This window comes from Trachypithecus francoisi, unplaced genomic scaffold, assembly GCF_009764315.1.
Source record: "Trachypithecus francoisi isolate TF-2019V2 unplaced genomic scaffold, Tfra_2.0 Lachesis_group10, whole genome shotgun sequence".
NCBI lineage: Eukaryota > Metazoa > Chordata > Mammalia > Primates > Cercopithecidae > Trachypithecus > Trachypithecus francoisi.
This window is the reverse complement of record NW_022681455.1, coordinates 73993702-74010542: the sequence shown is the minus strand read 5'-3', so window position 1 is coordinate 74010542 and position 16841 is coordinate 73993702. Positions and strand designations below refer to the sequence as shown.

General features: G+C 46.1%; 1 protein-coding gene across 1 annotated transcript in view; it reads left to right on the top strand.

Moving 5' to 3' along the window:
- SLC5A11 (solute carrier family 5 member 11) overlaps positions 1–16841 on the top strand; it is a 68857-nt gene that overhangs the window by 32074 nt on the left and 19942 nt on the right. Inside the window, 5 exon segments of the mRNA XM_033217717.1 lie at positions 3670–3774; positions 5321–5363; positions 5366–5425; positions 10855–10935; positions 16428–16633. Of these exon segments, the coding sequence (XP_033073608.1) occupies positions 3670–3774; positions 5321–5363; positions 5366–5425; positions 10855–10935; positions 16428–16633 (495 nt within the window).

Sequence of the window (16841 nt, the reverse complement as noted above, 5' to 3'; positions counted from 1 at the left end):
TCTGTCTCCCAGGCTGGAATGCAGTGGCACGATCTCAGCTCACTGCAAGCTCCACCTTGCGGGTTCAAGCAATTGTCTGCCTCAGCCTCCCAAGTAGCTGGGATTACAGGCACCTGCCGCCATGCCCGGCTAATTTTTGTATCTTTAGTAGAGACGGGGTTTCACCACGTTGGTCAGGCTGGTCTCAAACTCCTGACCTCGTGATCCACCCACCTCAGCCTCCCAAAGTGCTGAGATTACAGGTACGAGTCACCGCGCAGGCCAGATGCAGAGATCTGAAATGGCTGCAGTAGTTGTTTGTAATAGAAAAACCTGGGAACAACCACCATGTCCATTAACAGGGAACTGAATGGCCAGGCTATACTACTTCATGCTGTGATAAGGGATGAAGTCCATAGAGGCATGCTAATCTACAAGCTATTGTTAAATAAGAAAATAAAATCTCCTGGATCTAGACATCCTTTGGGCAATATCTTACACATATACAAAGGAGAGGTTAAACCCATCCTAGATAATAAATGCCAAAGTGTTGAGAAAAAGTTTTAAAGCTACCCAATTTGTTTTTATTAGGACATGAAATAAGCACTCAGAAAAGCAATAAAACACACACACACACACACACACCAAACACAAAAGTGCAGCTTGACAGATTATTGTTAAAGGAACACCCACATCAAGACAGAAAACAATGTCAGCCAGGTGCAGTGGCTCATGCCTGTAATCCCAGCATTTTGGGAGGCTGAGGCGGGCAGATCACTTGAGGTCAGGAGTTTGACCAGCCTGGCTAACATGGTGAAACCCTGTCTCCACTAAAAATACAAAAATTAGCCAGGCGTGGTGGCGGGCGCCTGTAGTTCCAGCTACTCGGGAGGCTGAAGTGGGAGAATTGATTGAACCCAGGAGGCAGAGTGAAGTAAGCCAGTATCACACTACTGCACTCCTGCCTGGGTGACAGAGCGAGACTCCGTCAGAAGGAAAAGAAAAGGGAAGGGAAAGGGAAGGGAGGAAGGGAGGGAGAGAAGGAGGGAGGGAGGGAGGAAGGAAGGAAGGAAAGATAATGTCCCTTGCAAGCCTTTAGAAAGTCACAATGCTGGCTGGGCACAGTGGCTCAGGCCCAGCTCTTTGGAAGGCTGAGGTGGGAGGATTGCTTGAAGCCAGGAGTTTGAGACCAGCCTGGCCAACATAGTGAGACCCCCATCTCTACCAAAACAATTAAAATAAAGAATTAGCTGAGACTGGTGGTGTGCACCTTTAGTCCCAGCTAGTCAGGAGGCTGAGGCAAGAGGATGGGAGACTGAGGCAGGAGGATTGATTGCTTGAACCCAGGAGATCAGGGCTGCAGTGAGCTATGATCATACCACTGCACTCCAGCCTGGGTGACACAGCGAGACCCTGTCTCTAAAAAAGAAAAATCACAATGCCTTCCTCTCTCTTTGGCTTTCCTATTAAGCAATTACTTCCTTGCTTTTCTTTACAGTTTTAAGTCTGCATGCCTGAACAATATAGTTGAATTTTACTCTTTTTGGTGAAGAGTGGGTTTTAGATAATTGAAAACTGGAGTAATTTTTTTCTTTTATTTTGAGACAGTCTCGCTTTGCTGCCCAGGCTGGAGTGCAGTGGCATGATCTCAGCTCACCACAAACATCTGCCTCCTGGATTCAAGCAATTCTGCCTCAACCTCCCAAGTAACTGGGATTACAGGCGGCCACCACCACGCCTGACTAATTTTTGTAATTTTAGTAGAGACGGGGTTTCCCCATGTTGGCCAGGCTGGTCTTGAACTCCTGACCTCAGGTGATCCACTCGGCTCAGCCTCCCAAAGTGCTGGGATTACAGGTGTGAGCCACTGCACCCAGCTTGGAGTAATATTCTTTTGTTACATGTAGCTGGTGTGTTAATTTTCATTGCTATGCAGTATCGTGTAGTATGACTCACATCCCAATATGTTTATCCATTCTGTTGTTCATGGGCATTCAAGTTGCTCCCAGTATTGGTCTATGATAGACAGCACTGCTGTGAGCATTTTCATAAATGTGTTCTTCTGCACATAAACATGTATTGATGAGAAAATCTACCTATGAGTGGAATTTCTAGGTCCTTGGATATGTTCATCTTTGGCTTTACAATATATTGACAAACATTTTCGCAAAGTAGTTCTATCCATTTATATTCCCACCAACAGCATATGAAAATTCCCTTTCCTGCAATTCTGTGTATCCTTGGTGACATTTTATATTCTCCAACTTAAAGATTCTTGTGAATTTGGTGCATGTGTAGTGATATCTCACTGCTTTTTAAAATTTTTGAGACGGAGTCTCACTCTGTCGCCCAGGCTGGAGCGCAGTGGCGTGCCCTCAGCTCACTGCAACCTCCGCCCACCTGGGTTCAAGTGATTCTTGATTCTCCTGCCTCACCCCGTCCCCCGCCACACACACACTGCCCCAGTAGCTGGGACTACAGCCACCAAGCCCAGCTAATTTTTGTATTTTTAGTAGGGACGGGGTTTCGCCAAGTTGGCCAGGCTGATCTTGAACTCCTGACCTCAGATGATCCTCCCACCTCGCCTCCCAAAGTGCTGGGATTACAGGCATGAGCCACCGCACCTGGCCATCTCACTGTTTTTAATTGGCAACTCTTTTTATACATTTTCCGGCCATTTGTATTTCCTCTTTGAGGAAGTAACTTGTCTAGGACTTTTGCCCATTTTTCTACTAGGTTATATGTCTTTAAAAAAAAAATAGAGATGGGGTCTTACTGTAGCAATAGAGATGTTGCCCAGGCCGGTCTTGAACTCCTGGGCTCAAATGATCCTCCCACCTTGGCCTCCTAAAGTGCTGGATTACAGGTGTGAGCCATCGTGCACAGCCTCACAATTAAATCTATTATCCACCTAGCCTTTATTTTTTTCTACCATATGTATATTTTTTGAGGCAGGGTCTCCCTGTCACTTAGGCTAGAGTGCAATGGCATGATCACGGCTCACTGCACCCTCGACCTCCTGGGCTCAGGCTCAAGTGATCCTTCCACCTCAGCCACCTGAGTAGCTGGGACTACAGGCACCTGCCACCACGCATGACTAAATTTATATTTTTTGTAGAAATGAGGTTTCACCGTGTTGCCCAGGCTGGTCTCACACTCCTGCACTCTTGCCTCAGTTTTGCAAAGTGATGGGAACCAACTGCGCTGGGCCCCTCTCCTCCCTTCTTTTTTTTTTTTTTTTTTTTTTTTGAGATGGAGTCTCGCTCTGTCGCCCGGGCTGGAGTGCAGTGGCCGGATCTCAGCTCACTGCAAGCTCCGTCCCCCGGGTTTTTTTACACCATTCTCCTGCCTCAGCCTCCCGAGTAGCTGGGACCACAGGCGCCCGCCACCTCGCCCGGCTCGTTTTTTGTATTTTTTAGTAGAGACGGGGTTTCACCGTGTTAGCCAGGATGGTCTCGATCTCCTGACTTCGTGATCTGCCCGTCTCGGCCTCCCAGAGTGCTGGGATTACAGGCTTGAGCCACCGCGCCCGGCCTCTCCTCCCTTCTTAAGTATCAGATTGAGAATCTCAAGAAGATCACCTGTGCTCTGAGTTGCAGGGGCAGGAGCAGATGGGAAGGGCTGGTGTGGGGGAGGTCACGTGCTGGTGGTGAAGTCAGCTGGTGGTGAAATCTCAGCTCTGGCCCTCAGGTCACCACGATGCCAGAATACCTACGGAAGCGCTTCGGTGGTATCAGAATTCCCATCATCCTGGCTGTACTCTACCTATTTATCTACATCTTCACCAAGATCTCGGTAAGGCGGGGACACAGCCTGGTCACACCCATGCAGCATGGGGAGAAGATAAGGCACAGATCATTGCTCGGGAGTGTCTCCTCCCTATCCCCTTTCTCCTCCTCTTTTGTAGGCTGCAGGGAGGTTAGAGGAAGATGGGATGTGGGGAGGTAAGCGTGGACAGAGGAAACTGGGAGAAAATGGTCGGGTGCAGTGGCTCACGCCTGTAAACTCAGCACTTTGGGAGGCTGCGGTGGGTGTATCACTTAAGGTCAGGAGTTCGAGGCCAGTCTGGCCAACATGGCGAAACCCCATCTCTACCAAAAAATATGAAAATTAGCTGGGCGTGGTGGCGCATGCCTGTAGTCCCAGCTATTCGGGAGGCTGAGGCAGGAGAATTGCTTGAGCCGGGGAGACGGAGGTTGCAGTGAGCCAAGATCACGCCACTGCACTCCAGCCTGGGTGAAAGAGCGAGACTCTGGGTCAAAAAAGAAAAAAAAAAAAAAAAAAAGAAGAAGAAGAAATTGGGAGAAAAGGTAGAGGAAAGGAGGGAAGGACTTTCTCTCCTACTCCTGCCAAAACTTTTTTGTCAACATCTCAGGATGGTGTGGGTTGATCAATGGGACTCCAAGAACCCTGCCAACCCTTGGATAGGACTGTTCTCTTCCTCCTGGAATTAGATGGTGATCAACTGTGTATCAGATGTGCTGATGGCTGATTGTGCCTGCCGCACCCTGGCCTTTGGATAGGCAGATCTCCTAGGAAGTGGCAAAGAACAGGTGTATTGCAACCTCCAGACACGTGCCCCTCAGCAGAAGCTGTCTTCGCTTCCAGCCAGGCAGGAGGGAGGAGCTTGTCCTATGGGAAGTGGTGAGGGGGAGCAGAAGAGGTTCCATTCAATCCAAATAACAATAAGGGAGTCCATGCCAGCTCCAGACTGCAGGACAGACACACAAGCTCCTTACTAGAATGTTCACTTGCAGTCTGGTGGGAAGCTACAGATGTGGGAAGCCTTCTAGGGGAAGTTACATTCCAGGAGGAACTTACAGTTAGAGAAAGGGGACTGGCCCTCCAGACGGATGCACCAGCACAAGCGACATCTAGGAGGCCCAGGCACACATGACTTATTGAGAAACAGAGGGTATTTCAGAGTCTGTGGAGTTCTGGGAGTATGAAGTGGGTATTTAGCCTCATTTATTTAGCCTTTATTTGGGGGTAATGGGGGAGATACTTAAGAGTTTGAGTGGGGAGGAGAAGGATGATGTGATCATGATGGTATTTAATGAAGGTTGCAGTGTGGAAAATGGAGTGGGAGAGGACCAAAAGCAGAAGCAGAAAGACCACTGAGGAGGCTGCTGCATCAGCCCAGGGCCTGCAGGGCTCCAGTTTAAGACCCCTGATCTGGGATGCAATGGATAAAGAAGGGATGATGTGTGACTCTTCTGTGTTTGTCAGCATCTAGGCTAGGCCCTGATCCCAGGGAACCTGGGCTGCAAATGTCCATTCATTCATTCGTTCATTTGTTCATTAATTCATTTGTTCATCCATCAACCTCCTTTCTCCACAGGTAGACATGTATGCAGGTGCCATCTTCATCCAGCAGTCTTTGCACTGGATCTGTACCTGGCCATAGTTGGGCTGCTGGCCATCACCGCTGTATACACGGTTGCTGGTAAGACTGGACAAAGGGTAACACCTGGCAGAGGCGGTGGGCAGGGGCTGTGGGCCACTCTACCTTTTCCTTGCCCATCTTCTGATGTTCCATTGTGCTAAGACCCATTTATTCATTAAACGTCACTCCTTTACCTTAGATAAAAAGATTTCTCCTGACCATTATCCAAAGGAAGGGGGTTACCTGATAAGATAAAGCATTTTAGGTCAGCGAGATGGCTCATGCCTGTAATCCCAGCACTTTGGGAAGTCGAGGCAGGTGGATCACTTGAGGTCAGGAGTTCCAGACCAGCCTGACCAACATGACAAAACCCCATCTCTACTAAAAATACAAAAATTAGGCCAGGCATGGTGGCTCACGCCTGTAATCTCGGCACTTTGGGAGGCCGAGGCAGGTGAATCACGAGGTCAGGAGTTCAAGACCAGCCCGACCTACATGGCAAAACCCCCTCTGTACTAAAAATACAAAAATTAGCCAGGCGTGATGGCCCGTGCCTATAATCCCAGCTACTCAGGAGGCCGAGGCAGGAGAATTGCTTGAACCTGGGAGGTGGAGTTTGCAGTGAGCCGAGATCGCACCACTGCGTGTACATGAATGGGGGTACATGAATGGGGAAAAACATTAAGCCATTGTGGTGCATTTTAAAAATGCTTTATCTTTTTTTATTCTGAGATGGAGTCTCGCTCTGTAGCCCAGGCTGGAGTGCAGTGGCCAGATCTCAGCTCACTGCAAGCTCCACCTCCCAGGTTTACGCCATTCTCCTGCCTCAGCCTCCCGAGTAGCTGGGACTACAGGCGCCGCCACCTCGCCCGGCTAATTTTTTGTATTTTTTAGTAGAGACAGGGTTTCACCGTGTTAGCCAGGATGGTCTTGATCTCCTGACCTCGCGTTCTGCCGGTCTCGGCCTCCCAAAGTGCTGGGATTACAGGCTTGAGCCACCGCGTCCACCCCGATTTTGTCCTTTTTAATGGCTGTGTAGTATTTCATGGTGTATCTGTACCATATTTTCTTTATCCAGTCCACTGTGGATGGGCACCTGTGTCAATTCCATATATTTGCTGTTATGCATAGTGTTGTGATGGACATATGAGGGATGTGTCTTTTTGGTAGGATGACTTTTTTTCCTCTGGGTACATACTCAGTAGTGGGGTTGCTGGTCAAATTCTCAGTTCGATTCTCAGTTCTCTCTCCACAGTGACTGAACTAATTTACACTTTGTATTAGTCAGTTCTCACACTGCTATAAAGAACTACCTGAGACTGGATAATTTATGAAAAAAAAAAAGAGGTTTAATTGACCCACACTTCTACAGGCTTAACAGGAAGCATGGCTTGGAGGCCTCAGGGAACTTACAGACATGGTGGAAGGCAAAGGGGAAGTAAGCATGTCCTACCATGATGGAGCTGGAGAGAAAGAGTGAAGGGGGAGGTGCCACACACTTTTTTTGGCGGGGGGGATGGAGACTTACTCTTTCGCAGCTAGACTGCAATGGTGCGATCTCAGCTCACCGCAACCTCTGCCTCCTGGGTTCAAGCAATTCTCCTCCTCAGCCTCCCAAGTAGCTGGGATTACAGGCACCTGCCACTGTGCCCAGTTAATTCTGTGTTTTTAGTAGAGATGGGATTTCTCCATGTTGGTCAGACTGGTCTCGAACTCCCAAGCTCAGGTGATCTGCCCACCTCGGCCTCCCAAAGTGCTGGGATTACAGACGTGAGCCACCGCGCCTGGCCTAGTGCTACACACTTGGAAGCAATCAGCTCTCATGAGAACTCCATCACCAGACAGCACTGGGGGATGGTGCTGAACCATTAAAATCACCCCCATGATCCGATCACCTCCCACCAGGACCCTCCCCTAACATGCGGGGATTACAATTCAACATGAGATTTGGGTGGGGACACAGAGCCAAACCATATCACACTCCCACCGACAGTGCATCAGCATTCCCTTTGCTTCACAACCTCGCCAACATCTGTTATGTGTTGACTTCTTAACTGGTTTTCACTGTTTAAAGCTGTTCTGGTCAGGCTTGGTGGCTCACGCCTGTAATCCCAGCACTTTGGGAGGCCAAGGCAGGAGGATCACCTGAGGTCAGGAGTTCGAGACCAGCCTGGCCAACATGGTGAAACCCCGTCTCTACTAAAAATACAAAAAAATTAGCCAGGCGTGGTGGTGGGCACCTGTAATCCCAGCTACCGGGGAGGCTGAGGGAGGACAATTGCTTGAACCCTGGAGGCAGAGGCTGCAGTGAGTTGAGATCGTGCCACTGCACTCTAGCCTGAGCGACAGAGTGAGACTCCATTTCAGAAAAAAAAGAAAATTTAAAAAAAAAAGAAAGAAAAAAGCTGTTCTGGCTGGTGTGAGATGATATCTCATTGTGGTAGTGATTTTTTTTTTTTTTTTTCTTTTTTTGAGACAGGGTCTCCCTCTGTCACCAAGGCTGGAGTGCAGTGGTGCAATCTTGGCTCACTGCAACCTCCATCTTCCAGGTTCAAGTGATTCTCCTGCCTCAGCCTCCTGAGTAGCTGAGACTACAGGTGCCAGTCACCATGCCTGGCTAATGTTTGTATTTTTTGGTAGAGACAGGGTTTCACTGTATTGGCCAGGCTGGTCTTGAACTCCTGGCCTCAAGTGATCCGTCTGCACCAGTCTCCCAAAATGATGGAATTACAGATGTGAACCATTGCATCTGGCCTGTGATCTGCATTTTTTTGATGATTAGTGATTATGAGCATTTTTTCATATCTCAGCCAAGTTTAAATAACACCCACCAGCAATGCAGAGGAGGAGAATTCCAGACTGAGGGAAGGGCTGCAGTAAAGACTCCAAGATGAGAGCCTGCCTGAGCAAATGGTTATGCAGGCTGTGTCCTATTCCACTCCAGGGGGTGCCATTCACACCAATCAGAGCACTGTGCTAAGCAGCAACCCTGGTGGTAAGAGTGGGATTGGAGAAAAGGGCAGGGACCAGAGCTTTGAAGGAAACAAAATAAGCCTAGCTTTTGTTCTAAGTGCCATGGAATACCATTGGATGCTCTAAACAGAAAATTGACAAAATCTAACATATGCAAAGTCCCCTGATACAGAAAGACCTTGGCTGAGTTCTCAGAACTAGCAGAAGCAATGTGCCTGGGGCAGGGGGAAAGGGGAGGGCAGGCTGCCACAGCGGGTGAATGTTGGTGTTCCTTGTTTGGAGGTCTGTGTCCCCCATTAGACTGTAGGCTCTCTGAGGGCAGGGAACATGCCATTTTGCTGGCCTCTGCATCCCTACCATATAGAACTTGGTGGGGAGCTCACCGGCTATTTGGTGAAAGACTGAACAAAATGCTTCCCACAGTGCCTGGCATAAGAGAGACCCTCATCACTGTTAATATAGAAAGGATGGTAGGGTTAAGTGGTACCCAACACCAGGACCTCACCACACTCAGGCTGACTCACTGCATGAGTGAATGGCAGGGAACTGGGGCCAGAATCAAAGCCAGGTCTCCTCCCCTTGGTGAGAGAGCCCTATTCTTGCTGGCAAGGAAGGAGGGATCCCAGAGAGCACCACACCCACAGGCGCAGGGTTTTTAAATTGTACAGTGACTGTGCCCTTTAGTAGACACGTTTCTACGCATAAGTGTCCCTTCTCCTCAGGGAAGGAAGAAGAACAGAGGTTTAAGGAGGAGACTGGAAAGATTGATCTGTCCAGATGCGGATGGATTTGCTACCAGTATCATTGTTAGGAAGACTTTTTTTTTCTTTTTTTTTTTAGATGAAGTCTTGCTCTGTCGCCCAGGTTAGAGTGCAGTGGCGTGATCTCGGCTAACTGCAACCTCCGCCTCCTGGGTTGAAGTGATTCTCCTGTCTCAGCCTCCTGAGTAGCTGGGACTACAGGCATGCCCCACCACGCCTGGCTAGTTTTTGTATTTTTAGTAGTGACGGAGTTTCACCATGTTGGCCAGGCTGGTCTCAAACCCCTGACCTCAGGTAATCCGGCTGCCTCAGCCTCCCAAAGTGCTGGGATTACAGGCGTGAGCCACCGTGCCCAGCCCATTTAGAAGATTTTTGCAGGTGGCAAACTCAACAAGAATCCTTTGAGGCACCACCATGATCCTCTTCAGGAAGTCTAGGGGGCCTCTGAATTCCTAACACTCGCATCCTTTATCCAACCTTAAAAATAAAGATGTTGACTGGGTGTAGTTGCTTACACCTGTAATCCCAGCACCTTGGGAGGCCGAGGCAGGAGGACTGCTTGAGCCAGGAGTTTGAGCCCACCCTGGGCAACATAGCAAGACTCCATCTCTAGAAAAAAATTAAAAATTAGCTGGGCATGGTGGCTCACACCTGTAGTCCCAGCTACTTGGGGGACTGAGATGGGAGAATCACCTGGGCCCAGCAGGTCTAGGTTGCAGCGAGTTATGATCATGCCACTATACTCCAGCATGGGTTGACAGAGTGAGACCCTGGCTCTGAAAAATAAATAAACAAATAAATAATAAATAAATAAAGGTATTCAGAGCTTGGGGACTGTGGCCCAAGCACCACTTCCTGTATCAGTTGAAAATTGCTAGCCAGGCACAGTCGTTCACGCCTGTAATCCCAGCACTTTGGGAGGCCAAGGCGGGTGGATTAGGAGGTCAGGAGATCGAGACCATCCTGGCTAACACAGTGAAACCCCGTCTCTACTAAAAATACAAAAAAATTAGCCGGGCGTGGTGGTGGGCGCCTGTAGTCCCAGCTACTAGGGAGGCTGAGGCAGGAGAATGGCGTGAATCTGGGACGTGGAGCTTGCAGTGAGCCAATGTCGCACCACTGCACTCCAGCCTGGGTGACAGAGCCAGACTCCGTCTCAAAAAAAAAAAAAAAAATTGCTGTGTTAAAAAACCCTCAAATTGAGGGGCTTGAAAAACCAATGGTTTATTATTCCCCAGAAGTCTGTGGGTTCCCTGGGTGGATGTGTGCTGGTCTCACCTGGCTCTGTGAACTATAGTTCGGTGGCAGGTGGAGCAGCTGGCTGGAAGAGGATGGCCTCACTCATATGGCTGGTATTAGCTTGGGCTGTTGACTGGGCTTCCCCTCCATGGGGGCCCTCTTCCTCCATTAGGTTAGACTGGGCTTCTTAAAGCAAATGGTCTCAGGGCAACAGGAGAGTAAGTGTAGAAGCTGCAGGGACCCCCAAGGTCCATACCACTTCCCCCACATTCTATTGGTCAAAGCAAGTCACATGGCCAAGCCCATGTGAGAAGTAGAGACACCAACTTCACTTCATCACGAAAGGAGCAGCAAAGTCACATTGCAAAATGGGCGTGCACACAGGGAGGAGTGATCATGGCCATCTTTGCAATCAATCATCACTAAGAAATCTCCCATCAGGTCCTGGCCTTCCAGGTTCCCTTGGGAACCCAGAGTGACTCCTTTACATCAGACTCCCTGTGTTCATCCCACCAGGTGGCCTGGCTGCTGTGATCTACACAGATGCACTGCAGACACTGATCATGCTTATAGGAGCGCTCACCTTGATGGGCTACAGTAAGTGGGGTCCCCGGGTCACTTGGGTGGACGACAACCCCTCTCTCCAGCAGGGATATCTGCTCTCAACGCAGTGAATGGCAAACCCAGCTGTCAAAGAGCATACTGCTGGGGAATTTTTGTCATAGGTGCTTGGCTTGAGGCACGGTTATTTTAGCTAGAAGAGAACTGTGCTTATTGTGGAAACTTACTGTTTTTGTTTTCATTTTTTTGTTTTGAGACAGGGTCTTGCTCTGTCCGTCAGGCTGGAGTGCAGTGGTGTGATCATAGCTCACTGCAGCCTTGAGCTCCTGGGCTCAAGTGACTCTCCCACCTCAGCCTCCTGAGTAGCTGGGACTACAGGTATAGCCCACTATGTTTTTTTCTTTTTGTTTTTTGTAGAGATAGAGTCTCACTATGTTGCCCAGGCTGATCTCAAACTCTTGATCTCAAGTGATCCTCCTGCCTCAGCCTCCCAAAGCCGCCCCACCTGGCACGGTTTTTTTTTTAAGTAAAAATTAATATCTTTCTATACTAATATGGAAAAATAACCGAGTGAATAAAGAAAAGAATGTGAAGAGACAGCTTTTCCTTACAGAGGTTTTTGTTGTTATTTGTTTGTTTGTTTTGAGACAGGATCTCACTCTGCCACCTAGGCTGAAGTGCAGTGACACAATCTTGGCTCACTGCAACCGCTGCCTCCTGGGCTCAAGAGAGCCTCCCACCTCAGCCTCCCAAGTAGCTGGGCCCACAGGTGTGCACCACCACTCCCAGCTAATTTTTTTTCATTTTTTTTAATAGATGGAGTTTCACCATGTTGCCCAGGTTGGTTTCAAACTCCTGAGCTCAAGCAATCCACCTGCCTTGGCCTTCCAAAGTGCTGAGATTACAGGCGTGAGCCACTGCATGCAGCCTACAGAAGCTTTAAACTCTAGCACTAGCCCACACCTAGACTTTAGCAATTCGTTTCAAAATATTCACCCAATTCTTCATACCAGCTTGTTTGGTGATCCTGTCTTTCTTTGTTTTGCTGCCAACGGCCATGTCTCTTTGGAGGCTCCTGTGTTTTCTGAGATCTCAGGCCAGTTGGTTGCTCTATGGCCTCACCTCTCTGATAGGTTCAAGGGAAGTTATAATTTTGTAGATTAGCCAACTTCTTATTATTGTTAAGGGGGGGAACACTACTCTTCACAGGTTTCTATCTTTTAGAGGTAAGCCACTCATTAAGCCTTAAAGACTACAACAAAGGTTCACACCTGTAATCCCAGCACTTCGGGAGGCCAAAGCAAGAAGATCGCTTGAGCTCAGGAGTTTGAGACCAGCCTGAACAACATAGTGAGACTGTGTCTCTACAGAAAATAAACGTAAACTTAGCCGGGTGTGGTGGCATGTGCCTGTAGTCCCAGCTACTTGACAGGCTGAGGTGGGAGGATGGCTTGAGCCTGGAAGGTTGAGACTGCAGCGAGCTGAGATTGTGCCACTACACTCCAGCCTGGCCAACAGAGCGAGACCCTGTCTCAAAAAAAAAAGGCTATGAAAACTAATATAGAAAACACAGAAAAGCAAAAGGGATCATAATCCTGAAAGATGGCAGAATATAGTGCTTAAAATTATATCTTTTAGGACTCAGAAGAAAATATTAGAAGAGTGCCATGCTTGGAATCCTGAACTCTATGAAACATGTATGAAAGATAGAAGTAGAGGACAAACTGAGATGAAGGGAGAATAGAAGCCGATAAAAAGGAAAAAGATTAGAGAAGATTACAACACATTTTCTAAAATTTTCTTAAAAAATTAGCAGAATTAAACTTCCCACAGGAGGATGTAAAGAGCAGAACAAACACTAAAGAAAATCAAACCCAGGATGAAAACAAATAGGAGGTTTTTTTTGTTTGTTTAGATGGAGTCTTGCTCTGTCACCAGGCTGGAGTGCAGTGGCATGATCTTGGCTCACTGCAACCTCCACCTCCCAGGTTCAAGCGATTCTCCTGCCTCAGCTTCCCGAGTAGCTGGGACTACAGACATGCGCCACCACACCCAGCTAATTTTTGTATTTTTAGTAGAGATGGGGTTTCACCATGTTCGCAGGGATGGTCTTGTCATCTGCTGGCCTCAGCCTCCCAAAGTGCTGGGATGACAGGCGTGAGCCACCACACCCGGCTGAAAATAAGTAGGAGTTCTAATAAAATGCAGAGAAAAGGGATAAATAATAAAATTATAAAAGAAAAGATGACAAATATAGAAGACAGACAGCAGAGATATACCATTTGAGAAATGTTTATTCTTTTTCTTTTTTTCTGTTTTTTTTTTCTGAGAAATGTTTATTCTTAGAAAAAAGATCAGAAAAAAATGGAACAAAGTAAATAATTAATCACAAAAGAAAACTTTTCTTAGAAGGAGGATGAAATATCTAGCTAGGTGTAAAGGGTTTGCTGTGTCTTAGGCAATATCAATGAATGAGATCTCCAGGTAAAAGCATTATGAACAAAACGTGAAGTATAGAATAATTTTTAAATACTAAAGAATACAGAGAGGTGGCAAGATCATTTGAGGCCAGTAGTTTGAGACCAGCCTGGACAACAAAGCAAGACCCCACTCTATGAAAAACGGAAAATTAGCTGGGTGTGGTGGTGCACACCTGTGGTCTCAGTTGGGGACCGGAGGATCAGGGAGCTTGAGGAGGTTGAGGCGGGAGGATCGCTTGAGCCCAGGCGCTTGAGGCTGCAGTGAACTATGATTGCACCACTGCACTCCAGCCTGGGTGACAGAGTGAGACTCTGTATAAGAAAAAAAGAACCCAGACAGAAAAAGTGTAGTGAGCTAAAAATAATAAAACAAACTGGTCTCATTCCCCTCCTTCATAACAATAAAATGCCAAAAGACAGTGGAACAAAGGCTACAGATGTGTTTTATGGGAAAAGTAGTATCCTAAGTAAGGATCAGATACCCAGCCAAGTGCCCTGTTTACCAGGGCTGCAGAAATATTCTGAACTATGCAAGGACTTAGTAAAAGGAGGACCTATGCGCCTGTCTTGAAGATACAAGAGAGAAACAAAATCGAGAGTTGGTATTATGACTCAAAAGAAAATGGTAGTAAATAATGATCCAGTTAAAATTGTTATAGATCTGAAAAACTGTCTGGTCAAGACAAATGTTACATAAAGAGTATAACAATTTAATAAACATTGGATCTAAAATCCTGTTTTACTAACAAAAACTTTAAAATGTTGAGAGAGATCGTATGCTAGATTTCCCATCAAACAGGAAGAAAACCATCATGAAGAAGAAATACTGAACTCCAAGCAGATACTCATATAAATCTAACCCTTTATGTAGGAAATATGTGTGTATAAGTTTTTTTTTCTTAAAAGAGAATAACAAGAAATCACAACCAAAGGGAAAGAATAAAAGAGAATGCAAAGTAATAGTAAAAATATCAGTTATCACAATACAAGAAATGGAATAAAATTCCCTATTGAAAGACAAGGCTTCTTATAAGCAGTTATCAATCTGTGTGGCTGTTTGTTCTGTTTTTCTTTTCCTTAGCTATATATTATTTATTTTCTCAACAAAACTTAAGATTTATAGTTTGGGTTAAGAAAACGTAACTTGATATAATTTGCAAGTGGCACATATAAAACAAAGTATAACATAAGGCAAAAAGCAATAAACGGGGATAAGTAAAGATATAATCTTTGTTTATTAAATAATATTGCAACAAGATACACAAAGCAGAAGTTGTTGTTATAAGCTGACAGAAACCAAAACAGTACTAAAATACCTTAACAGAACAAGAACATAATAAAGATTTAGAAGATATAAATTCTACAAGTGAATAAGCATTCTCCTAATCATGAATGTATATTTTTCCAGCATTGATAGAATCACCCACAAAAATTAATCACTGAAAAAAAGTTTACAAAAATATGTATAAAAACATTGTTCAGATTATCTTACTCATATAAACCAAAAAATTGAAACTCATTAGTAAAAGTGTAAATTTTTTAAAAATCTAATTACTTAGAAATTTAAAAGCCATCTTCTAAATAGTGCCTGGGTCACAGAGGAAATAAAAGCTGCAATTACAGACTATGCAGAAAAAATGAGAACATTACATTTCATACTGAATAGATAAAGTCAAAGCTGTACCTCTGTAAAAACATTTATATTCATAAATATGAAAGCCCAATTTAGTGATTTAGAAAAAAGAAAACTACATTATGGGTTACTCCAGTTACTCCAATATCTATTTCTTTCTTTCTTTTTTTTTTTTTTTTTTTGAGATGGGCTCTCGCTCTGTCGCCAGGCTGGAGTGCAGTAGCGCCATCTTACAGGCTTACTGTAACCTCTGCCTCCCGGGTTCATGCCATTCTGCTGCCTCAGCCTCCCGAGTAGCTGGGATTACAGGTGCCCGCCACCATGCCTGGCTAATTTTTGTATTTTTGGTAGAGATGGGGTTTCACCATGTGGGCCAGGTTGGTCTCAAACTCCTGACCTCAGGCGATTCACTCCCCTCAGCCTCCCAAAGTGCTGGTATTACAGGTGTGAGCCACTGTGCCTGGCCAGCCTTACAATTTAATGGAGCAAATAAATAAATTACTATGTCACACTTTTAATATTTTGATGGTTCAATATATTTGATTTCTTTGCAATCCTATGTATTTTTGCATTATTTAGAAGTATTATTCCGAGAAGCAATTGTAGGAGCGAAGGGAAGACTGGAAATCTCACTGGAAAATCAACCAACAAGAGGCAGATTAATAGGAGAAATGGCATACAAATTTATTAGCATGCACAAGGAAGAATTACAGAGTGATTTCTCAATATCCTAATGTCATATAGATGTTTCTATACCGTACTTCTTAAGGAAAAAGGAGATGGACAAGTGTCGATGATTTCAGGGAGGTAGTAAATTATTTTTAGGGGAATTCAATTGGCTTAAAGAACATACAATGGCCTGGGACAATGGCCAGGAGTATCACTTGAGGTCAGGAGTTCGAGACCAGCTTGGACAACATGGTGAAACCCTGTCTCTACTAAAACTACAAAAATTAGCCAGGCATGGTGGTGCACTCCTATAATCCCAGCTACTCAGGAGGCTGAGGCAGGAGAATCACTTAAATCTGGGAAGCGGAGGTGGCAGTTAGCCAAGATCGTGCCACTACACTCCAGCCTGGGTGACAGGGCAAGACTTCATCTCAAAAAAAAAAAGCAAGAAAGAAAAGAAACTTGGATAGACACATTCATTACTTTATGGCGGAGGTTTCATGGGTGAATACTGATGTCAAACATCAACTTTTACACTTTAAATATTTGCAATTTATGGTTAGGTCAATTATAGTCCAATAAAACTCTACTATTAATTTTTTTAAGTGGGGAGGAGGCTAAGAACCCTTAAGGGGATCAACATTTTTTGGTAGCTCTGGTCCTGCTAGAATTTCACCAATCTCCAGCCATCTCCTCAGCCATGGACCAATTGAGTTCCTGGAAAACAGGCTTCCTCTGAATTCTAGGTTTCGCCGCAGTTGGTGGGATGGAAGGCCTGAAGGAGAAGTACTTCTTGGCCCTGGCCAGCAACCGGAGCGAGAACAGCAGCTGCGGGCTGCCCCGGGAAGATGCCTTCCATATTTTCCGAGATCCACTGACATCTGATCTCCCGTGGCCAGGGGTCCTGTTTGGAATGTCCATCCCATCCCTCTGGTATTGGTGCACGGATCAGGTACAGGACAGTGGCCTCAGCAAGCTTCTACTTTCTCTTTGCTTCTTCCCTTAGGGTGGCTGAAGTCAGTACTTTTTTCTTCCTCCATCTCTTCTCTCATCTGCATTTTCCCTGCTTCCTCGACTACTTCCTCCTTTCCATTGCTCTACATGCTATTTTATTTCTTGCTCTTGTGAATGTGAACGACAAATCCACAGCTGCGGATATT